At 49.0% G+C, this 24,636-nt stretch overlaps 2 protein-coding genes across 2 annotated transcripts; one reads left to right on the forward strand and one right to left on the reverse strand.

Moving 5' to 3' along the window:
* Positions 1–2,296: 2,296 nt before the first annotated feature.
* On the reverse strand, positions 2,297–4,305 carry LOC136053587 (acrosin-like). Its single transcript, XM_065744365.1, has 5 exons — positions 4,202–4,305; positions 3,915–4,112; positions 3,543–3,808; positions 3,121–3,278; positions 2,297–2,702 (listed from the first exon to the last, which is right to left on the reverse strand). The coding sequence occupies exons 1-5, from the start codon at positions 4,303–4,305 to the stop codon at positions 2,355–2,357; spliced, it is 1,074 nt and encodes a 357-aa protein (XP_065600437.1). The 3' UTR covers positions 2,297–2,354.
* A 2,431-nt stretch (positions 4,306–6,736) lies between these two features.
* LOC136053740 (ciliary microtubule associated protein 1A-like) lies at positions 6,737–22,663 on the forward strand. Its single transcript, XM_065744623.1, has 7 exons — positions 6,737–6,806; positions 20,116–20,247; positions 20,810–21,010; positions 21,404–21,505; positions 21,862–21,983; positions 22,149–22,289; positions 22,580–22,663. The coding sequence occupies exons 1-7, from the start codon at positions 6,737–6,739 to the stop codon at positions 22,661–22,663; spliced, it is 852 nt and encodes a 283-aa protein (XP_065600695.1).
* Positions 22,664–24,636: the final 1,973 nt, after the last annotated feature.

The following is a 24,636-nucleotide window of genomic DNA, read 5'->3' on the forward strand; positions in this document are numbered from 1 at the left end:
TTTGCCCCACGTTGGGTGCCAAAAATGTCAATGGTTTAAGGGCGGGTTCGGCCCAATCCCATGATGATTGGTGCAGGGGACCCACGGACCCACGCCCCAGGAAAGGGGAAGGGGGAAAGGGAAAAGGGAAAAAGGGAGATGGGCCTAGAAACAAAACAGTGGCAACGATCTGAGGAGGAAAGCTAATTTACTAAATAAGATATCGGAAAGCAAAATAACACAATATAATACAATATAATTGGAATTAAAGCTAATAAATCAAATAAAATGAGCAAGAGAGAGTATCCGATAAACCGAAGGCCTTACACTAACACTGAAGGCGGACGGCAGCGAGCACCCACTGCTGAGTGGATCCCCAAGGAAAGAGAGTGTCCCGTGACCGCAGACAGTTTTTATCTTTCCCTCTGAGCGTAAACACGTAAGAACGCAAAGCATCGCAAAGTCCTCTGGGGAATGTAGTTCTTCTTCTCTTCTGAGACAGGTATACCTGGAACTATCGATGATCCACGGAGCTGGAGCATTAACTCTTTAACTCTAAATGCACTACATGATGTTATGATGTGGAATACCAGTACCAAAAATCATAAAACCATGACAATTCTGCAAAGGAAGCAAGAGAATTTAGATCTCTGGGTAAGGAAGTGTAGTAAACCTGTAGCAGTTTGCTGTGGCAGAAATCAGGTTGTTCTTCCTAACAAAGCGCTTGCCTTTGCAGCACATTGCTTTGTCAGCTGAGTTATGTATAACGTGGGTGATAGCAGTGTTTTGGTGTCTCGTGTCCTTGTGAGATGTTCATGAAGTCAGGCTGTGTTTTCCAAGATGTTTATTGTGTTGATCTTTAGAGTGAGTTCCTCTAGTGATACTGTAATGCAGGATAGATAGAGCCACTAGAGGAAGATAGATGAGAAATACTGCGATGGACCCAGCCAGCAGATAGTGTTTCCTGATGTGTATATAAATCCCCATACTCCAGGAGTACAAGCAGAGTAGTTAGAGACAGGAAAACCATTCTGTTAAGATTTCTGAAACTCACCCCCTAAGCAATTTCTGTCAAGTCAGAGAAGTAGATTAGAAACTGCTGAATGCATAGCTTGGTTGAGAAACTGGTGGTGAATAGTACTGAGGGGTACAAATGATGTATTTGGAAATCTTGAACTGTGGGAGTGTATAATATTCCTTTTAATAATTATAATAATTTTCATATAACTCTGAAGGATGAGTCTAATTAAAGAACTGATGTTTAAATTCTTTATCATTTTCTTCACATATATAGATGTGAAAGTCATCAGGGAAAACTGATTCACATCTAAATTTGTGTGTTGTTACTCGATCTGTGATTGTGTAGCAAGGGAAGAAGGGGTTAAAAGATATTTCTTATCTTAGATTAGCTAGAAGCAGGCTTAATAAACCTGTAGTAAGAAACAGTGGCAATTTATATAAATGCCCTGGGTTGTGAACTAAGAAGCTGTGCAGTGGATAAGCTCTGTGAACTTCACTTCTCTGTGGGGCAGATGTGTATATGGGTGGGGGGATGTTGCTGGCGATGGTGAGGGCCTGCACAGTCCCACCTAAATTTGCTGGTGAACCTGAACTGGAGGTACAAACCACTGCTCCAGGTGGAACTATGAGGCCTCAAGAGAAATGACTGAATGACAGAGGGACCCAGCTTTCATGTGCCAAAGGAGATAATCCTAGCACAAAGCAAGCAGAGCCTCCTGTGTGGACAACATAAGCCTGCTCCGTGATCCTTTGTATTTGCAGAGAAAATTATGCAGTCCATGATGAAAACCTTGAAGCTATGCCTGCATTGGCAATGACAGCAGAGGCATCCAGATGGAATCTAATCTAGGTTGAGCTAGTTGTATTCAAACTTCAAAGGGCTTGTCTACAGGTAAAGCTATATTTGTTTAGCTAATTTGGACAAGCTGTATGGGATATCCCTTATGTCCCTCTTAAAACAAAAACAAAACAAAAAAAAAACAACGACAACAAAAACCTTTTAGTTTAGAAATGGTGCTTACTGAGTAAAACTAACACTTCTGGTGTAGGTAAACTAAAACTTACCAGCTGGGGCTCTGGCAGGGCACAGCCTGGGGACACAGGGTCAGGGACCATGCACGTACGCTCTGTGTACATGCCAGCCTCCTTTTGCAGGTGCCAGGTAGGGAAGCCTTTGCCTGGCAGAGGAGATTGAAGTGAGCAGGGACACGGATTGCTGTGAAAATGAGAAACTTTATTTCTCCAACAGAGTAAACATCAACATTTGGGTGAAATCAGAAGAGAGAAGGTAGGACAGACGGCACTTGGGCATTAAGGGAAGAAAGGGGTCGTGCTACACCGCAGCCTGCCGTGGGTCACGTGGCTATTTCAGCCTTGTTTCCTCTGAACCAAAGCAGCAGTTCCTGGAGCCGACTGATGAAATCCCATACTTTCTGGGCTGGAAAAGGACACGCTGTAAAGGGGCTGGACTGTGTTGGCCTCTGGTATGGGGTTGACGTATGCACTGGAGGTGGTGCTGTAGTGGGCACTTCTGCTGTCAGCAGTCCCATCTGCTCCAGGATCCAGTGCCGGAAGTGCTGAGTGGAGGCATAGACTCCAGGCTGGTGCATTCTCCCACATTCCTTCCCCCAGCTGGTCACGCCAACGAGCCAGAAGTAGTCGGCTCTTTTATCCCTGCACATCAGAGGACCACCGCTATTGCCCTGAAAAGGAGGAGAGACGGCCAAGGTGTTACTGGGCGGCCACATCAGCTGCAGAGCTGGTTTTCTCACAGCACATCCTAGAGCCACATTCAGTGCACAGAAAAAGTCCGCTTGGGTGCTATAGCCTCACAAAGCTTCTGGGAGGGGGTTGCAGGCATGGAAAGCAGTTCTCCCTCCCTCATCTCTGTGCAATGATCTGGTGTGAGGTGAGAGGCGTGTCCCAGGACTGGCTCTGGACCTCCAGGGCACTAACCTGGGGGGTCTCTAGAGGCAGAGTCCCAGGCATGTGAGGCATGGGGAGCCAGGGGGAGGAGCTGCAGATGGGAAAGGGGGGTGAGCTCCAGAGGTGGTGAGCACCCGGCGCTGGGAGAGCGGCTTGCAGGCACAGCACGGCTGTGTGTTGGCGTGCAGCTCCTACCTGGCAGGTGTTGATGCCGCCCTGCGGATATCCAGCACACAAGTTGTGGGGATGGATGGCCTCAGCATACCATTGGCTGCTGTTGCAGAGTCTGAGGTCAATGAGCTGGACCTTGGCCTCCTGCAGGATGTGATACAGTTTGGCAGGTTCCTGTAGGGCTGAGAGCAAAGAGCACAATTGGCAGTGTCAGCTCCTTTCCGGTTCTCATCCTGTTTGGGGGTGAACCCCCTACCCTAGGTCTTGGCTTTGTGTCCTGAGACATAGCGACGCTTCCCTGCTTTGGGAAATGGGTCAGGCCCATCCCTCTCTACAGACACATCACCGTGGTGCATGTCACCCTGGGGTTCAGTGCCGTCGTCAGGGATGCCTGCCCCCTGCCTCAGCAGCACGCCAAGCTTTAGTCACACATTTCGGATACTCACATCTCAGACCCATGTGTCCCCAGCCACTGACATAGCACTCGGAGAGCTCTGCCACGTTCAGTGAGGCATCAGGCACGCAGGCGAGCTGGATGTAGGAGCTGCAGAGGACAGGTTGGTCCAGTTCCAGCAAGGCGATGTCGTTTGCCATGGTGTCTCTATCGTAATACTTGTGAGCTATGACCCGCTTCACGTTACGCACTACAGCTTCAGGGCCCAGGTGAGTCAAATCATTGGCACCGATCACCACGTGCCATGGTGTGTTGGGACTGGAGGAAGGATGGAGAAAGGGGTCAGTGGGAACATGGCCACGTCCTGCAGCACCCAGGAGCACCCACACACTGGCTGGACTGCAAGGAAAGGGACAGCCCTTACAACACATTGTCAAAGCAGTGTGCTGCCGTGAGGACCCACTGCGGGCTGATGAGGGACCCTCCACATACATGTCCTGTGCCTGCTAACCAGGTAGTCTGTAGGCTGACAATCCACGGCCAGGCCCCACGTGGGGCATCCGTGCCGCCCATGATACGCGTTCCCCCAGACCAAGAGGCCATGGACCGGAGCCCACAAGTGCTGCAATGAGAAAGACGGTGAGTGCCGCTGCCGGCTGCTCCCTCGCCCCGCTCACGCTGCACGTGAGCCACTGTCCGGGGGCCACTCACTCGCAGATGCCCAAGGTGTGGTGCATAGGCTGGCACGCGGCCAGCGGCATGAGGAAAAGGAGCAGCAGCAGCACCATCACTCTTGGAGGAGAGAGGCAGCACATCGCATCCGGCTTCGTCACTGTTGACTTCAGCCACAGTGTGCCCGGTGCTGATGCTGACGTCACAGAACCATTGGTTCCAAGGGCTGTGCCACCACCGGGGGTTGTGCAGGGGGTCCGGGTAGGGGTGGGACCCCTGAGGGACAGAACGAGCACCTGGCTGCCAGAGCTGCCTGCTGATAGCAGGAGGAGCACAAGTGGCTTTCCAGAGCATTTGGGTGCTGGAGCACAGCTGTGACAGATGAGCAGCGACGTGCTGGGACATGCCGTGTCCCCATGTGCACATAACTGCATTGGGAGTGAAAACACAGTCGGTACATCAGCACACACTGACTGCACACTGACATGCACTGGGTGCACACCAATGCACACAGACTGCACACTGATTCAGACTGACCCCCCAGTTTTATTGTTGGCCCCTCCCCAGGTCCTGGCAAGCCGCTATAATGTCCCATTCTGGAGGGGTCCCACCCCTACCCGGATCCCCTTAAAAAGTGACGCAACAGCCCTGAGTTCTGGGGACAGCGCAGGACATGAACAGGAGTCACAGCAGTTGGAGCATATTGAGAGGTATCTGTTTCAGCTGCCTATTAATAATAGCCCTAACACAGAAGGTGACACCTCTCACTGCCTCGTGCAGGAATTGACAGATAAAATACATGTCAAAAACGAACAGAAGACAAAACAATAAGAAAAAACCCAAACCCTCAGGCAATATTTTGAAGTGTCCCTTTGATTGTCTAACATCCACTGTTACAGAGATGGAAGCACCAGTGAACAACGAAATGCCCAAAGGAGTGCTGCGGGGCTGTATCACAGATGCCATAGATAACCACACAGTGCTTGATATGGGTGGTACTGCCCTCTGGGCGGGAAGATGGTCGGTGTGTACACATACACACCTGTCCTCCGGCTTTCTGTTAAATACAGAAGGCCAATTTTACCCTCAATTACTCTTACTGAATGTAGACATTTAAGACCCAAATTTTGTGCTCTTTGTCTATTACTCAGTGCCCATTATAAACTCAGAGTCAGGTTTGCTTATCCCTAGAATTATCCCCAGATGCCATGAGTGACGCAGTGTATGCTGGAAGCACACATCAGTTATTGCTCTTCTCACTTCTCAGGAGGAAGCCAGACTCAGCAGCCCCCCCTTACTCACTCACAGTGCTGCTCTCAGCTCCAGAGTTCAGAGGTCAGGGTAATTATATCACCACTCAAGTTGTATGGGTGGAATCACACAGAGAATCGTAGCGGTTGGAAGGAGATCATGTAGTCCAACCTGCTACAGAGTGTTCCTAGAGGAAGAAAAAGTCCACAGAATCACCAAGGTTGGAGACAGAAGCGTTCTGAACAGCCTACGGGGCATGGCATCACACACCAACACAGACAGCACAGTTTGAACATCTAAACATCGTTCTCTCATGAAATTCCAGCAAAGATGTTCTCTGCAAAGGAGCTACACAATTTCAGAAAAGACAAACATGGCATTTATAGAATTACTCCAACAGGACCATAAAAATTATAATTATGTTGAGCGTTCTTTAGTATTTGTCACTGAATTTCAATTTTTCTTTAATATAAATCTATGAAGTTATTTTTGAATATAAAATCAGGGATACGGTAAGAAATCTGAAAAAAACCCAGTAATTTCACAGAACAATCAGAACACAGAAAGGTAATTTTTAAGAAAACTTTAAAGAAGGAAACATGCAGAACTGCATTTCATAGATACCAGTGGAATTTCAATATTAAATTATAATTCATAAAACTTATAAAATCATGTCCGAGATACTGATCAGAGGTTTTCCTAGCTGGTTTCCATTATAAAATTATGACTGGGTGGAAATTGGCCTGTTTTCTAAAGTTTGCATCCCTTTGGAATGAAACAACATCCATCACTTATTTGCCCATTACAGTGTGCAGTACCGAACGCCATCAAACAAGTAAATGAACAGGGATGCAACAGAAGAGCTGCACGTTCAGTATGCAGTGGAACAGGTAACGGCATGACCCTAGCCAAATGTACTTATCAATCCCACCCAACTCAATAAGGAAGTGTGTCAGTCAGCTCCTAACTGCTCTGCAGGTATCCAAGCACCACCCGAACCGAAGGACACTGCCCGCCTCTCCGCCTCTCCTATTGGCCAGCCGTTCCTTCAGGCCCTTCTCTCATTGGTTGTCGCTGTTGCCTGTCATACGCACGCCCCCGCCCTGGTCTTCTTTCCGGGTGAGCTCTGCCCCCATGATTGGCCACACGCTCGTGCCCTCCCCCTAGTCTGAGCAGAATCAATTGGCTGCTGTGGCTGTCACTCAAAGCCAGGGAGGAGTGACGATTGGACGAGCGAGGCTACGCTTGCTTTCCATTGGCAAGTGCTGCCATCGGCAGCCTGCTCTGCGCACGCTCAGAACGGGTCGCGGTGCCCGGGCAGCCATGCAGAGTGAGGGCAACTCCCAGCAACGGCAGCGTGACGTCACTGGACGTGACACACAGCGGTCGTCACGTGAGCTGAGGAGGCGGTAGCGCGGAGCTCGGGATGGGGTGACGTAGGTCCTTGCCGGGCTGCCGTGCTGGGGGGGGCCGTGGGGCTGAGGGGGCACGGGCTGTTCTGTGGGGTGTTCCTCTGAGACTCGGGAGATGGCTCCGAAGGGAGAAGCAGGAATGCATTTCACACGCAGGAGGCCCTTGTGCTGTGTCACGAGGATCAGAGCGGACCCCTTTGCACTCTGAACTCCTCAGAGCAAAGAGCTGGGCACATCGTATAGGGCAGAGAGTCTCTCCAGCACAGCAAAATGCAGATCTTGCTGTCTCTGGGCTTGGAAGTAATTTTCATTGCCCTCAGGATTGTGGCAGCCCCTTCAAGCTGTGTCTTGCTTGGGTTTTATACCCTCCTGTTACTTCTGTGTGAATATGGAATTTGCATAGCTGGCCCGTTGCTTTTCCCTTTTTGGAGAAGAGCAGCCAGGGCTACCCGTGAAGTCCTTCACTTGGATGGAAATGCATCATATAAGGTACAGGACTTGATAGTGCTGTTCCTCTGCAGGGTCCATGTAGAGCTGGGATGGGCATCTCCTGCTACTCCACTGGAAAGGGCTGTACCAGAAAGGCTGAGCTGAATTCTATTACTTTGACAACTTAGGAGAAGGTAAAACTGGTGTAATTTGCATTTACACTCATAAAACCTTTTTGGTAAGTTAAAGATTTCCTGTGTATATAGAAAAACCTATTAAAAAAGCAATCCATTCCTTGTGCACTCCTGGAGATCTGCAGTATACTTAAGTGTGCATTTAAAGAAAGAAAGAAGTAATAATCTTACAAGAGCTTTCAAGAAGCAAGCATCTGCAGCAGCTCCCCAAAGTTGGGCGGAGATTTTTATTAATGTGCTCTGACGGCAGGAACAGCAACAGCTTTGAGACCTAGATGGCAAACTGACCTGCTGATGTGGTTCTTGTTTGCTTGTTTGTTTATAAATATCTGAATTTGAGGCGGTTTTGTTTGTTACTTTTCCCTTACAGGTTAAAAGCACTGGGAGTGAAGTCAAGCTGGGGAAGAAGTAGGTGGGTGGAACAAAGTCCAAGTGCCCGTGGGAGGGCAGTACTGCACGATGAGGAGCTGTGCAGAAAGCCTGGGTCCTGCTGCATCCTAAAGGAAGCGGAGATGATGGGCTTGTGTGGCTTCAAGCATGAGGTCAGTGTTCATCCTTCATCCCTGGATGGAGTACAAGGAAGGGAGGCTTCTTGCACACGTGCATACACAGAGTTGGCCTTATGCAGGCAGCAGCCTTGCTACACCAGTGAAAGGCAAGAGAGGAATTCCCTTTCAGCAAAATTGATAGAAATTTGTCAGTGCTTTGAGAGGCTGTGCTTCACTTGAGCTCTTGCTATCCCTGAACTCACAGTACCTTGCTAAAAAAAGTTCAAAGTGAGTTCCCTGAACTGTGATCCTACCAGTTCTGCATTATTTGACTCGCCATTCCTTTGAAAGTATTCATCCTTTCCCTCGTAAAACTTAAATCAGTTTGCTCCCTGGGCCAAGAGTTGACATCATCATGATGTTACATCCTACGTAATGGTATGAGACCTGGAAAAACATTCAGTGCAAAAGCACTCGGTGAATTGAATTTGCAGTGCCTCAGCCCTTGCTTGGAGCCTGACCTCCCTCCCAGCCCAGGTTCACTTGTGTGTTTAGGGACCGTGTGGCCCCTTGGAAATAGCCCCTGTAATATGGCTGTGTGCTGCTTGAGGAGCTATCAAAGCTCTTCTTAACATCCCTGTTTTTCTTTCTGTGACCTCCTTTCTTTGAAAGTGTTTGTGAGAGCAACAGTGACTGTTTTACGAAATTAAGCTGGTTTTCTTGCCAGAAACAGTGGCTAGGATCTTGTTGACAGGTTTGGAAAAGATGATTCTTTCAGTGTATTTTGAATGAATTTTTAAGGATGTCTGCCATATGCTGTTTCCAAGCTCAATCTGCATTTAGCTGTTTAGTATTACACAGTGACAGGGACAGTTTAGCACCTTTCATTTGCCTACGAAAATTAACACATCCTAAGACGATATTTCTTGAGCTACAGATCTCTTATTTAGAAATAAACATAGATACATAGAGTTAAAAGTCTTGGCCTGAAATAAAGTGGATGAGTTCTGTTATTGATTCCAGAGGCCTTAGAATTTTACCCTTTTTCCTTAGGTGTGCTTAGAGTTACCTTTTCTCTCATTTGTCTTTTATATGATGATTTTATCTTTCTGATGGAATGGTCTCCTCACAGCCTGCTCTCAACCCCACATCTCATCTGTTAGCTGCAGGGCTTCCTCAGGGCCATGAAAGGTTTTTTTTTCCTCCTCCTTTCATGCATAACGTGGCCTCTGGGTTGGTTTGTTCTTCTGTCTTCCTCTGAAGCATCAGGAATTGGCCTCAGCTGGAAATGGGCTGTTGGATGGGGCACACAGCTGCTTCTGGTGGTAGCAAGAAACTTCTCGGGCTCCTGGCTGATGTGTATTGCCCCCAGTCACATGGGCAGGGATCATTGCCATTTGCTTTTGTAATGCTTCTGTCTTGTGAAGGACAGAGCACAGGTGTGGTATTCGTGGGTTTTAGTCCTGTCTGGAGCTTGCAGTAAGGCAGGGGAGGTTCCTGGATGCCTTGTGGTGAGGAGTGCTGGAGTTGAACTTCCGACTTCAGCTCTGGGATTTCTGTGTTGGCGTGGGCACCGTGGTGCAGCCTGTGTCTCGAGCTGTGTGTTGCGATGGTGTTAGCTGTGGTGCTGTACAGAGCCAGTAGATAGGAGATGTGAAATGAGTCTTTGCACTGCCTGTGCTCACTGAAGCTGCCGTGCAGCGGAGGAGCACGAAGAGCAGTGTTCTCTCTGTCTCCCACTTTTGGTCGCTGTGCGTCCATCAGGTTAACAGAAGGGAGCAATGCAAGTCAGTGTGTCTGTGTATTGCAGTGTTCTATCTGAGAATATTAAGGCCAGGTTCTCATTCATGCTAAGCCCACTTGCGATGTTCTTGCAACATAAAGATGCCTTAACAAGAATGTAAATTAAAGCCTCCTTATATTAATAGTATTTGTAGTTTCACTTGGCTGCAGTACAGGAATGGCACATGTCTATACAAACTGCATTTGTCATCCACTTGAGATGGCTGCTGATACTCTTCATGCCCCCAAATAGCTAAGCCACCAGTCTGCTGCAGTCCCAGCTTCCAACCTCCTTAAAATGAGTCCTTTACGTGAAACATCTAGACCAGAATTTAAGATAAAAATAAGTTTTCACCCTTTTTCCACTGTATATGAGCTTATATTTGCCTGCATAATCCTAGACTGAGTGTTCAGATCCAAAATGCTCAGCCAGACTCTTCTTATCACGTATGTTACTTCAACTGGAGAGGAAAGTCTTCCATCTCAGCATGTCTTATCTGATGCTGGACACCCTTTTATTTTCCTCGTTAAGTATTAGATCATCTCTTGGGAGAAAGCCTGTGTTATGAGCTCCTGGAGCAAGATTTTATAGTAAACCATCCCAGCTTCTGTACTTTAAGGTCCATTTTCATTTCTGGCTATAAAAGCAACGTGTACCAATGGGAAGTATTACTCTGGCTGATCTTACAGGGGTGCAGTGAGAAGCAAGAACACCGAAAATCCCAGCAAGGAGGGACTTGATAGAGAAGCCACATATCAACTACATAGACTTCTGAAAAAATGTCTATATCAGCATGCACTTAATATACTTCAGAGAAAATGCTGCTTTTGTACTGTCTGAAAGCATTTATAAACATGCATTTATAATGTTGAAATTTAATGTCTGAAAGCATTTATAAACATTAGTTTCATGGTTGTATTCTGACCACAAGTTACCACATGTCTAACAGCACAGAGCTCAGGAGAGCTGTAAAAAAAGCCTCCAGTAGAATCCAAACATGGGTTTTTGTTGTTCGGACTTTTGGTTTTATTTTGTTTTTTAAGATAAATGTATAGTAGGTGATGTTTTCAAAGTGCATGGCCTTGAGATTCCCATAGAAAATATGTAATGCTGTTATCCCCAGTGTTATTTCCCTTCCTCAGTCAAGCCTTTTGTCTGTGAAGTGACTGCGCTGGTAATGCACAGCCATCTCGTTTGTGGAGGTCCAACATCATGTTAGACCAATTCCTGTAACCCCAAGTCCTAGGGAGAATCTGTGATGCTGAGACTTGGGACTGTTCTCTGTGATGAGAATGAGCAGGGGAGGTGTGAGTGACAGCGAAAGATGATGGCAGATTCAAGGACTGGTTCATGTAGAGATGATGTGTTGATGGTTAGGATGCATTGGTGGTTGGACTTAGTGATCTCAGTGGTCTTTTCCAGCCTTAATGATTCTATGTTTCTACAAGTGGGCACAGTGGGGATGGTTTAGCACTGAACTTGCTCTTAGTGGTCTTTTCCAAACTTTATGATTCTGTGATATGCCAGAGGAGCATGTGGGAGCTGACCACACAACTTCTCCATTGAAATCTTTAGGTCTCTTACAATTCCAACCTAAAATGCATAAATGATGGTATTGGAGGTTGATGCTGTGGACTTCAGTCTGCTGATAAGCTGCCTTCTTTGTTTCCCTGTTGTTCCTGTGATCCAGTTAGTAAACATACGTTAACCTGGAGGGTGCATATGTACCCACAGGACTTTGGAAGCTGTAGCTTCCATCACCTGAAAGGTATTCTCCCTAAGAGCTGTGGCATGGCCTACTTGGCACATCTCTTACACATATGATAAAAGCGGGTTTGTAAGGATTTCCAATATGCTTTTTTCTGACAGTCTACAGCTGCTTCCAGAAAACACCCATGCCTTGGATGATTATTGGTAACAACAGTCGTTTGGAGGAGGGATTTTTCTTACCTTTCTGCATCCTTTCCAGGGGCAAGGAAGCAATAGTGTGCACCTGATGGCTGATGCACTTGTTCTGAGCCAGCATCTCATTCTGATGGCAGAAGCAGTTTTGCTCTTTGTGGAGTTCTCTTATCATTGATAGCTCTCCTGAGGTGAAAGCTGCTGCTCATCCAGCAAATGAATGTGTGCTGCTTTTCACCACTGCAGCAAACAGCTTGGTTCTAATACAAGTACCTGCTTGGAAAGCAGAGAGTAGTTTTGAGACTGCAACATAAAGTTAATTGTGTTGAGACTTTCTTGTTCTCTAGAGCAGGGGATGGTATGCAGCTGGTGGGATGCCCACTATAGATTCTGCAGAAATCATTCTTTCAGCTTCTAGGTGGTGGCAGGAGCTGATTTCTGGGTGGCAAGCACACTGTGCTATCCCTGAGAGTGGAAAACTGATGGAATTTGAGAGAGTGGTGCAGAGAAGGTCCAGCTTTCCCTTGAAGGCAGAATGTGCAGGGGATGTGACTGGTTTTGCATTTGCTAAGTGCAGACACTTCCCTTCTCCCTTTCTCCTTTTCCCTCGGTGAAATCCTGTATTTCGGGGCTACTTAGGGAGTGTAACCTCAGAGTTAAGCTGAAGCATAAATCCCCTGTTCTGTAATCATCCAGCAAAACTGTGGCTGGCCTGTGTCCTTCCAACCAAGCCCGAGAGCTCTGAAGCCCCACTGCTGTCCTCATTTGGCTCCAGATTGATCTGGATTGAACAGCTGCAGCAGCATCTCCATCGTGCATTAAACACTGGTGATGTGTCACGGTGGTGCTCCACAGGGATACGGTGTGTGGGTGTGTTGAGGAGGCTGTCAGGACCATGAGCACGGTGTGTAAATGTTTAGGAGAGATGATGTTTTAAAGGCGATTTCCTGGGCTGTGTGTTTTTGTTGGTCTTCATCCCAATGCATCACAGAAATGAAACGTGATGTGGGGAGATAAACCAGCAGGATTGCTGCCTCCACGCCTGTGGCTGCTGCAGGATTATTCCAGCTTTGTATTTGTGTCTTTATTACGGGCCCCAGGATACTGTTGTCTGCATCACTGGAGGGGCGACTTACGAGGAGGCACTGACCGTGTGCAGCCTGAAACCGCTCCAACCCGGGTGTCCGGGGGGTCCTGGGCGGGACCAGTGTCCACAGTACCAGGAGGTAACAGCCTTCTTGCCAGGCATTCTGCGTGCATAAAACTGCTGACACAGATGTGAACTGACAATGCCTGAGGGATCTTCATTGCTCAGTAAAACACAGCAGTGTGTCTGAGTGGTCTGAGCCCCATGCTGCTCATTATGGCTGAGGGATGTGTTATCAAGCTGAAGGTTTAATGTGTGCTTTGCTGAATGCAAGGGCAAGGAAATAGATTGGTGTAGGTCTTCCTGCTAGAATTCACCATACACTGTACTGTGAATGAAAAGACAGTGAAGCACACAAGCATGCAGAGCTGACTGTGGTCTCACTGCTTCCATTGAAATCTGGAGCAGTTGGCATTCAATAGAAGTGAAGTTAACGTACCTATGATTAGAATGGAGTTCTATGATGTCACGGTGTTATCCGTGACAGTGACCCAAGGGAAACCGAGAAGGGAGAGAGGAGAGAAAAATAAACTGCGTCAGTGGCCGCGCGGCCGCCCGAGCAGAGCCGCGCTCCGGGAGGGGGAGGGGGAAACAGCGGGAAGAGATGGGTCTACAAGAAAACAACGGCACGATCTGAGAAGGAACGGTAACTTTACTAAATCTAATAAAATTGAACAACTGAGAGAGAGATAAAATTTCCAAACCGAAAGCTGTGAGCTTACGTTAAGGAGAAAAGTGCAGGGGAAGCACACGTGCTGAAACCTCCACGGCAGCCCAGAGCAACGCGCCCAGACCGAGCGCCGCCTGCATCCGGTGCGGAGCTCCGCCCCTCTGCTGCTCCCACAGCATTAACTCCTTCACTGCTGCGTGATGCTCTGATGTGGAATACCGGCATCAAAACCACAACATTCCACCCCTTATTCCACATCATCACATCATACTTAACACACATCTATACATAACCAAACAGTAATAACATGAGTTACATAGAAACATATATATATATACATACATACACACGTAATTACAGACTGCATTCCCCCAGTATCAAATTCCCTTGTGGGACACACTGGACGTCCCCATTTTTATCCATTACCCACCAGGTGCACCCAGGTCCCTGCGCAAAAACGGTTCCACGGAGGGGTTTGCCCTTTCCAGAGGCTGGAAGGACCCACACCGCTTTTCCCAACATGCTCCTCACATGTACCACAGGGACCTTATCTCCCTCTATGGTCTGTAGGGAGCTGGACTGTGTAGGACCCTCTCGGTTGACTGATCCCCTAGTGTTGACCAACCAGATGGCTTCTGCCAGTTGCTTCTCCCAGTGCTTGAATGTCCCGCCACCCATTGCTCTCAGCGTGGTTTTTAACAACCCGTTGTAGCGCTCGATCTTACCAGCAGCTGGTGCATGGTAGGGGATATGGTAGATCCATTCAATGCCGTGTTCTTTGGCCCAGATATCCACAAGAGAGTTTTTAAAATGAGTCCCATTATCGGACTCAATTCTCTCTGGAGTGCCATGTCGCCACAGGACTTGTTTCTTGAGCCCTAAGATGGTGTTTCGGGCGGTAGCATGGGGTACTGCGTATGTCTCAAGCCACCCAGTGGTCGCCTCCACCATGGTGAGCACGTAATGCTTACCACTGCGAGATCGTGGCAAGGTGATATAATCAACCTGCCACGCCTCCCCATATTTATACTTTTCCCATCGCCCTTCCTGCCAGAGGGGTTTCATCCTCTTGGCCTGTTTAATTATGACACATGTGTCACAGTCATGGATAACCTGTGCAACGGCATCCATAGTTAAGTCCACCCCTCGGTCTCTAGCCCACTTATAGGTCGCATCCCTTCCTTGATGGCCTGAGGTCTCATGGGCCTACCGAGCTAAAAATAGCTCTCCTTTGTTCTGCCAGTCCAAATCGATCTGAGACACCTCAATTCTGGCAGCTCGATCTACCTGATGGTTATTTCTCTGCTCTTCAGTAGCTCGATTCTTGGGTACATGAGCATCTACATGACGAACCTTTACACCCAACCTTTTTGTTCGGGCAGCAATGTCTTTCCACAGTTCAGCAGCCCAAATAGGTTTACCCTTCCGTTGCCAGTTGTCCTGTTCCCACTGCTGCAACCACCCCCATAAAGTATTTGCCACCATCCAAGAGTCAGTATAAAGATATAGCATGGGCCACCTCTCCCGTTCAGCCACATCTAAGGCCAGCTGGACAGCCTTTACCTCCGCAAATTGGCTTGACTCTCCTTCTCCTTCGGTGGCCTCTGCAACTCGTCGTGTGGGGCTCCACACAGCAGCCTTCCATCTGCGATGCTTCCCAACAATACGACACGATCCATCAGTGAAGAGGGCATACGTCTTTTCATTCTCTAGTAGTTCGTTATATGTTGGGGCCTCTTTAGCACGTGGTATCTCCTCTGATGGGGATGTTCCAAATTTCTTGCCTTCAGACCAGTCCATGATCACCTCCAGGATTCCTGGACGGTTGAGGTTCCCCATCCGAGCTCGCTGTGTAATCAGTGCAATCCACTTACTCCAGGTGGCATCGGTAGCATGATGGGTGGGGGGAACCTTTCCTTTGAACATCCAATTCAGCACTGGCAGTCGAGGTGCCAGGAGGAGCTGTGTCTCAGTACCAATTACTTCAGAGGCAGCCCGAACCCCCTCGTATGCTGCCAAAATCTCCTTCTCAGTTGGAGTGTAGCACTCCTCTGAACCCCTGTACGCTCTGCTCCAAAATCCAAGGGGTCGGCCTCGGGTCTCCCCAGAGGCTCTTTGCCACAGACTCCAAGTGGGACCTTTCTCTCCAGCAGCAGTGTAGAGGATGTTTTTCACATCCTGTCCCAACCGTACTGGCCCCAGGGCCACAGCACGGGCTATCTCTTGCTTAATTTGCTCAAAGGCCTGCTGCTGTTCAGGACCCCATGCAAAATTATTCTTTTTTCGAGTCACTTGATAGAGGGGGCTTACTATGAGGCTGTAGTTTGGGATGTGCATCCTCCAAAAACCTACTACACCCAGAAAAGACTGTGTCTCTTTCTTGCTAGTGGGTGGTGACATACTGGTGATTTTGTCAATCACATCTGGAATGTGACGACGTCCATCTTGCCATTTTACTCCCAGGAACTGAATTTCTTGGGCAGGTCCCTTCACTTTGTTCCGTTTAATAGCAAAACCAGCACCCAGAAGAATTTGGATTATTCGCTCTCCTTTTTTAAAAACTTCCTCTGCTGTATCACCCCACACAACAATGTCATCGATGTACTGGAGGTGCTCAGGTGCCCCACCCTGTTCCAGTGTGGTTTGAATCAGCCCATGGCAGATGGTTGGGCTGTGTTTCCACCCCTGGGGCAAACGGTTCCAGGTGTACTGAACGCCCCTCCAGGTGAAAGCAAACTGTGGTCTGCACTCTGTGGCCAAAGGAATAGAAAAGAATGCATTGGCAATGTCAATGGTGGCATACCACTTGGCTGCTTTTGACTCCAGTTCATGCTCCAGCTCCAACATATCTGGCACAGCAGCACTCAGAGGGGGTGTGACTTCATTCAGGCCAAGGTAATCTACCGTCAGCTTCCATTCTCCACTGGCTTTACGCACCGGCCATATGGGGCTGTTAAAAGGTGAGTGAGTTTTGCTGATCACTCCCTGGCTCTCTAGCTGACGGATCAAGTTATGAATGGGGAGCAAGGAATCCCTGTTGGTGCGGTACTGCCGTCTGTGCACCGTTTTTGTAGCGATAGGTACCTGCTGCTCTTTCACTTTCAGTACCCCCACAACAGACGGATCTTCTGACAGGCCAGGTAAAACAGACAGCTGCTGAATGTTGTCTGCATCTACAGCAGCTATTCCAAAAGCCCATTGGTACCCCTTGAGATCCTTGAAATGTCCCCTTCTGAGATAGTCAATACCGAGTATGCATGGAGCCCCCTGTCCAGTCACTATGGGATGCTTCTGCCAGGTTTTACCGGTGAGGCTTATTTCTGCCTCCAACACAGACAGTTCCTGAGAACCCCCAGTCACTCCAGAAATATGAATCAACTCTGTCCCTTTATAACTCGAGGGCATCAGAGTGCACTGTGCACCAGTGTCCACCAGTGCCTTATATCTTTGTGGCTCTAATGTGCCAGGCCATCTAATCCACACAGTCCAATACACTCTATTATCCCTTTCCCTCCCCTGGCTGAGGGCAGGGCCCCTCTATTGGTTACCTGCAGTGACGGGAGCAATTTCATTGGTGGCTGATCTCTGCTGTAGTTCTCTCACCCGTGCTCGCAGTGCAGGAGTGGGTTTTTTATGCCACTTCCTCATGTCCTCTCCGTTTTCTCGTAAGAAGCTCCACATGGCCACACGTGACATGATGTTACTGCCGTCATTTGCTCGTGCAGAGGGGCGGTTGCCTTTGGTGGCCGAGACTTTCAACAGTTTGATCAATTGCTTCATCAGATTCTTTGGGTCATGCTCGTCTTCATCAGGTGTTTCCAATACTGACACAGGTTCATCCCTATTCATCAGTAATGACAGTTCCTCCAGTATAGTTTTCTGTGTCTTCTTCATCTCACCTACTTCTTCTGCTACTATAGCTGCAATGGAAGCACGTGATGGTGGAAACTGCTGTTCAAAGTTTTGGAGTGTAATAGTCAATTCATAAACTGGGAGTCTTCTGTCTTGACCCTCGAATCTATGGAACATTGCTACCAGTGTGCTTGCGTACCTCTCTGGTGCTGTTTTTGAGAGCTTGCGATATACATCAGGTGTGCACCTTACTCTATCAGGATCACGGTCCTGGTGTGGATTGTTAGGGACGAAATTGGGATCATACAGCATCTCTACTACGGCTGTTTCTCTCAAAAATTGGATGCCTTTCTCCACGGTGTTCCATCTTTCCACCTTAGGCTCCAGATCATCTTTGTAAGGGTATCTATCCTTTACAGCCACTAGGACTCGTTCCCAGAGGGTAGCGACTCCATTCAGACATCTGCCAATTCCTCTGTCGATAGCTGGGTCTCGGGCAATGCTTGCCAGTTGGCGGGCTTCGCTGCCATCTAGGGACACGCTGCTGGCACCGCTGTCCCAACACAGCAGCAACCAGGTGACAATAGATTCACCCGAGCGCCGTACAAACTCCTTTCTTGAACCTTGTATTTCAGTCATCTTTAGGGGCTGATGAGTAGTGGTAACAGTGACTCCATCATCATCGCTGTCTTCTCCATGTCTCTCACTTTTCTTAGTGGCCTTTTTAGGTGGTGGTGGTGGTGGTGGTGGTGCTGAGGAGGGCCCCTCGCCTGGATCTTCCTTTTTTTTCTCTGCTTCTTCTTCTTTCCATTCTAGTTGCGAGGACAGCCGTTTCCATTTCTGGCCTTCCACAGGGGCAACCGACACTGATACCGGTGCTTCCTGTGATTGGTCAGGTCTAACTTCGAGGTTTTCATTTTTGCTTTGGACCTTGGTTTGGAAACCATTTCTCTCCAGAATATCAATTATAGCTCGATAAGCACAAGCCAGACCCCAAACAATACATTCCTTCTCAGATCGTCCTGAGTCCCATGACTCCTTACCTAAACACTCACTGAATTTCTCAGGATCCCACTGGTGCTCAAGATCAAAATTGCATAACACCGGGGGTCCCCACGCTTCTAATTTCTTTCCTAATTTTTTCCACCTTCCCTGCCATTCAACACTCTCTGGTTTTGAGGAAGGCTTCCTCCACATTATATAAATTGCCAAGAGAGTATTCAGAAAAATAGATAACACAGTTGTCAGGTTGACATCTTGAATATAGGTAAAGACCTGAAAAGAGTAACTGGAAACCATTCCAAATGCCGCATAATCTGTCACGTTAGCCAGGGTGTCTAGGCAGGAGGCATGTAACCCCCTCAGCACACTAAAGTAGCTGTATATCCACATTACTCCGGTGCTGAACACAAGGAGCTTAAAAAGACGCCAGCATGCTATAAGGTACATGAAAAACCTTAGTCCACTTAGCACCAGATTTACAATGGACTGCCAATACTGCACTGCCCGCATTCTCCACCAATAATTGTCACGGTGTTGTCCGTGACAGTGACCCAAGGGAAACCGAGAAGGGAGAGGGGAGAGAAAAAAAAACTGCGTCAGTGGCCGCGCGGCCGCGCTCCGGGAGGGGGAGGGGGAAACAGCGGGAAGAGATGGGTCTACAAGAAAACAGCGGCACGATCTGAGAAGGAACGGTAACTTTACTAAATATAATGAAATTGAACAACTGAGAGAGAGATAAAATTTCCAAACCGAAAGCTGTGAGCTTACGTTAAGGAGAAAAGTGCAGGGGAAGCACACGTGCTGCTGCTCCCACAACATTAACTCCTTCTCTGCTGCATGATGCTCTGATGTGGAATACTGGCATCAAAACCACAACATATGATCACGCTGCTTGCGGACTCTCTGCCACCCACAAGCCTGCAGAGCACTGGCTGTGCCTTTTGCATTTCTCCCTGGAGAAAAGAGTTTTCTTTATTGGTTTGTTTTGCACTCCAAGCTGTCTGGGAGGCCTGACAGTTGTGAGCGCTCAGTGCTGCAGGACAGAGCAAGGTCAGGGAGCACTGAGCACACTGAGCTTCACAGATCTTCTGGGCACTGTCTCAGACGTTCTAGCAGCTGGCTGAAAACGTAGATCACGTTGGGGATCGTTTCCAATGAGCACAGCATGCTGCTAGCCAAGCAGAGGCAATTGTTGTATGTATTACAGATAGTTTACTTTGAAAGCGCTTCTGCTCCCTGACTGATGTGCCTTTGTCTCTTGCTTCCACTGAACGACATCTGAGCAGAAAGAATGTCCTCTGTTATAGAATCGCCCCCTGTAATATCATCTTATTCTAGTAGAATGGTTTTTATGGAGTGGGGGACGGCTTTGGGATGCACTTCTTCACAAGGCACCGATTTTTTCCACCTTGCTGGCATTTCTCATAGGATCTCACAGCATTTCCAATATGTACTGATGTACTTCCATACACCAAATGGCAAGGGGCTGCCTGTTAGTTTCTTAAGTTGAGGAATAATCTCCAACGAGAGAGCCTGTAACCTGATTTATTTACAAGAAACCCCTCTATATGAGCGTTGCTATTAAATATCTACTCTTATTTTGCATATATATGGACATAAATCCATAAAGATCAACATGGATAGAGTCTCCTTGACATCACTATGCAGCATAAGGGAACTTCAGCAAGGGCCTTCCTATGCCCAATTTGAGACCTTTGCAAACACAGGGTGTAAAGGAGCATTTTTACCCCCACACTTTTCAAGCATCCCATTGGACAGTACAGATGGACTCTTTCACAAATAAGCTTCTCACCAATGTAAAGCTGCAACACAGCCAGCTCCAAGGGCTTGTTTGTGCTGTGGAACGGGGACGTGGAGACCTCATCGCCCACACGGCCTCATCTTGGCCCAGTTCACCAGCCCCGGGCCCCAGTACTCCATCCCGGGGACAACAGGTACAGCGACTGTTCCCAGGGCATGGGGCGCGCTGGGGACATCATGGGGCAGAGCAGCTCCCGAGCCTTTCCCCTTTCTGTCACAGCCTCCCGGCTCTCTGGCACAGCAGCAAGCCAGGCCTGACTGAGGAAGGCCAATCCCGCCGGCGCTGCCCTGTGTGACCCAGGGAAAGAGGGGCCCGCTTCTGCCCAGCACAGGCTTAGCTTTGCAGCTGTACAGAGGCGTTACGGGGTCTTGCAGAACAGCTGACCCTTAGGGGGCTCTCGCTATGGAGTGCCTGCATGGGTGGTGCAGGAAATCCTTTGGAAACTGCTGCGTACAGGCAGCATGCTGGCCAAAGCTCCGCTGTCTTTTTCTGATGACTTTGCAAGGCACTCACATGGCTGCTTGCACTAAGGGACTGACTCTGCTGTGCTCTGAGGTCTCTCCCTTCCTTGCTCTTGGAGGAAGAAGTCACGCAGAAAGGGAAAGTCGAGGCCAGGCACTTAACTGCCCCTGTTCCAAAGCAGCTTGAAACATGCAGCCACACAGAGGTGTGCTTTCTTCTGCTTTTCCTCCTAGGTTACGTGGGCCACAGCCCCACCAAAGCCCGCGCCCCTGAGTACAGCTTTAGAGGGTCCAAACCACCTGCTGTGAAGAGCTGCGGGCCAGGTCCCTGCTACTTTGTGGAGCCTGCCATCACCAGGAAGGGGAAGTACGTGGCTCCAGGCACCCACCTCCAGGGACGACCCAGGACAAAGATTGCCATCACCCCCAGACCAAGTGAGTACCACTTGTGCGGTGTGTTTGCCGTGGGTCAGCTCATGCCGTGATGGAGCTGTAGGTCTTTTTCACAAAATGAATGAATGAGAGCACAAAACGCTCTGAGCAGACAAGTGAGAGAGGAGATATATAGAGAATAGAGAAGGACAAGTGCCCAGGACCACGGGCCGAGGGCACGAAGACCCCGAGTCCTGAAAGAACTAAGGAGCAAGGGGGCTGGCAGGAGGGGCAGCAAGGCGGGACACAGTGGCAGGGCACAGAAAAGTGTTCCCAGGTGCGGCCTGGGTCCCGCAGCATTTCTGCAGCTCTTCAGAAGAGCCTCTCCTCGGGACATTGTCGCTACAGAAGGAGACCAGGACTTCACATCTTTCTTGCTCTTCTCCTCTGCTCCAGGTGACTACTGCATCGAGACAGCCAGCAGGCAGGTCTTCAAGTGCCCTCCAGTGCCGTCCATGGCCTCCCGGCGAGAGCCCATCCGGACAGACTGCACTCCAGGTATGCTGGCCAAAGAAAGACAAAGGCAGACCCTTTGGGCTGAGCATCCTCCAGGGACAGCCAGGCTGCTGCTCATCACCAGCAGTGGGCATACTGCACAGCCTGCGTGGCAGGAGGCGATGCTGGGGCCGCAAGCTTTCTTGGAGGACGAGCTCCTCTTGGCCTGCAGCAGCACCGGCTGCTCGGGATTGGAGCTGCTGGCACTCGCCCGGTGCCAGAGTCGAGGGAGGGACTGGCAGAGGGACCAGACCTCCCTCCTGCTCCCAGCAGCAGGCTGGGCAGGCTGCCCCTCTCTTCTACTTCCGTCTCCTCCAGCCCAGCCCCTCACGTACACACTGCTGCTGCTCCTCTTTCAGGTCCTGGCACCTACACATTGCCCAGGCTGATAGGGCCCAACACAGCCTACACATTGGCCAGCCCTTGCTACTCCTTGACAGGAAGGAGCCAGTGCAGTTGCTTTGATGAAGACCTTGCCAAGGTGAGCTCTGCTACTCCTCTTTTCCATGTTAGAGTTGGAATCTGGGCTGCTCTCCCTGTGCCACAGGGGCTTCCAAGCCTGCTGCGCCTTTGCCTGACGCAGGCTTGCAGGGAGAAAGAGAGCCTTGGGTGTGATGCCAGCCCCGTGCGGCCATGACTCTTGCAGACTCCGGGTCCTGCGGTGCTCCCCAGAGTTGCTGTGGATGCCTACAGAACCAGGGCTCCCGCGTACACCATGGGAGCCCGACCGAAACCTGGAGCGGCCAAAGCTGCAAAGCCCGGACCGGCAGACTACAGTGTGGGCTGGGTAAGGCAGCTGCTCAGCTCTCCCCCTCCACTCTGTTTCACAAGCACAGCCTTCACACCTCTCCCCCTTCCCCTGAGGCTTCCTCCAGCCCAAGAGCTGCTGCCTGCAGGGACCCAGTGCCAGGACAGCAGGCCTGCTCCCTGCCACCGTCCCACCTCCGAGCAGAGGAAGGGACAGCAGCTTCCTGCTCCCTTTCCCTTCAAGTGAGATGCACTGGGACAGCGGGCAGCCAGGGCAGCAGAGAAGAGAAGGGCCCTTGCTGATCTTCCTTTCCTTCTTCCTCCTTCCAGATGACCCTGATCAAACCCCAGGCACCTGCGTGCAGTTTTGGAATCCTACATTCCATCTACACAGCCCCTCTCATTACTGAATGAAGAAGCGATTTCTGAAAGGCCTTGTTTGCTTGCGTGGAAGGGAAGGGGATGTGAAGACACGCAAATCTGTTTGATCAAGTCAACAAATCCTCCATTCCCACTCCCCCACTGATAGCTTTTGCTGAATGTGCTGCACTGATACCCTGCCAGGGCAGGTCTCAGCCTCCAACCTGGAATGAAAAACTGTGCCACCTTCCTAGACTCACTCTCTTTTTTTGTATTTAGCGTGGTGTGATGACAGCATCATCCAGGTTCTCAGCACAGACACTGGTCAAGGTTTGATGCAGGCTGTTGGCAGATCTCAAAATCAGCCTCAGAATGCAATGGTAGACTGAGAGGTTGCACTGGATGTCAGGCTGAGCATTAACCAGTTCTTCCGCATCCTTACAAGAGGACAATTCATTCCCTTCTTTTCCTAAGTAAAGAGCAGCTAGTCTATCTGCTGATCTCTTTCTCTTACTATTTCCAGGTCTGGCTAGCACAGGATTTAGTTCAAAGGCCACTCTGGAAAGCAGAAGGTCAAGGAAGCCTGGTAATTTGGACAGGTACTGGCTGACATGAGGGCTAATACAGGCTTGCCTCTGTAACCCAGCACATGAGACTACTTTGCTCCTGGGCTATCACCAGCTCAGAAGCTTTCTCCTCAGTTGATATCAAACACAAGAAAGGGCCACATTTTGGAGAGGGAACTCAGTGAGTTTGGTTATTTTTTCTTAGCAAAGTGACGATGAGAACCACTGGAACACCTTGCTTAAGAGTTGTTACTACTTTGGGTAGGCAGCTTTGGAGTCTGAAGGAGTGAAAGGGAAGGGCAAAAGTGCAGGAGTGTTAAAAACATCACACTGTGCTCTAATGCAGCAACAGTGCACAGACATGGCCTAAAACCAAAACCATTTTTTAGTTCATGCACTATTCCTGCATTCACCTGTCAGTAACTGAGATAAAGGAAGTGCTTGGCAACTGTATTTCTGACATACAAAGCCTATGGCACTAACACTGTGTGCCTCCTGAGCTCCAGAGCACTGCTGAGGCACCCAGAGTGGTTGGTCAGCTCTGAAAATGCTATCCAGAATGCTGAGAAGCACAACTTCTTCCCATGCAGCACCACTCTGTTGGTGCTTCCTTTGGTCATGCTGGAGCTGCCCTTCCCTCCCAGCTTGGTGCTCCCTCTCAGCTCCAAGCAGCTGCTGGACAACCCAGGGGCTGTCCCAGGACTGAATTTCACCACACTTCCTGCTGCAACAAGTGGGAGAGATGTGTCACCTGTCACACTCCCTCCTTCTGAGAGCACTGTCCTACAGAACAACCTCTCTCATTGCTGAATGAAGAATCGATTTCTGAAAGGCCTTGTTTGCTTGCCTGGAAGGGAAGGGGACGTGAAGACACGCAAATCAACTGCTGCTTTCAGTTTTATTCCATTTCTATGTATTGAATTTGGCTTTTGCCTCTTAGACATTAGTGACATCATAATATCATTAAAAAAAATTAATTACCTATATGTATGCTTTCTTGTTGTTCCTTTTTCCTATCTGCTGCATACAGGAACGCGCCACAGCTTCATGAAGCCTTTTTGAGCAGAAAAATGTAAAAATACAAAGCAATGCAAAGTCCTTTGGGGAACGCAGTACTTCTCTTCTGAGAAGAGAGTCAGGTATCAGAACTATCAATGATCCACGGAGCTGGAGCATTAACTCTTTAACTCATAATGCACTACATGATGTTATGACATGGAATGCCGATACCAAAAATCATGAAACCATAACAACCATGAACATCTGCAGTGCATCTCTTTCACTTGATCCAGATCCTCTTTCTGAGATTGTTTTCTATACATCATCTCTTTTATTTACACATAAGTGCATATCACACACATCTTAGACCCCTTGATTAGCCTCTTCTTAATTACCTTTTCCATAGCACCCACTCACCAGCAAAGGAGAAAAAAGAAAAAGGAATATGATATAACACTGGGC

Source organism: Cyrtonyx montezumae, unplaced genomic scaffold (genome assembly GCF_038088225.1).
Source record: "Cyrtonyx montezumae isolate F1298 unplaced genomic scaffold, pur_monq_1.0 scaffold_31, whole genome shotgun sequence".
Lineage (NCBI taxonomy): Eukaryota > Metazoa > Chordata > Aves > Galliformes > Odontophoridae > Cyrtonyx > Cyrtonyx montezumae.

Bases quoted from the DNA above. Each gene is read 5' to 3' on its own strand.
- LOC136053587 (XM_065744365.1), bottom strand. From the start codon at position 4,305: ATGTGCTGCCTCTCTCCTCCAAGAGTGATGGTGCTGCTGCTGCTCCTT. The intron at 4,113-4,201 runs GTGAGTGGCCCC...TTCTCATTGCAG, and splicing joins CACACCTTGGGCATCTGCGA to CACTTGTGGGCTCCGGTCCA. The intron at 3,279-3,542 runs GTGAGTATCCGA...CTTTGCTCTCAG, and splicing joins GGGACACATGGGTCTGAGAT to CCCTACAGGAACCTGCCAAA.
- LOC136053740 (XM_065744623.1), top strand. From the start codon at position 6,737: ATGCAGAGTGAGGGCAACTCCCAGCAACGGCAGCGTGACGTCACTGGA. The intron at 6,807-20,115 runs GTGAGCTGAGGA...ACCAATGTAAAG, and splicing joins TGACACACAGCGGTCGTCAC to CTGCAACACAGCCAGCTCCA. The intron at 21,984-22,148 runs GTGAGCTCTGCT...TGACTCTTGCAG, and splicing joins TTGATGAAGACCTTGCCAAG to ACTCCGGGTCCTGCGGTGCT.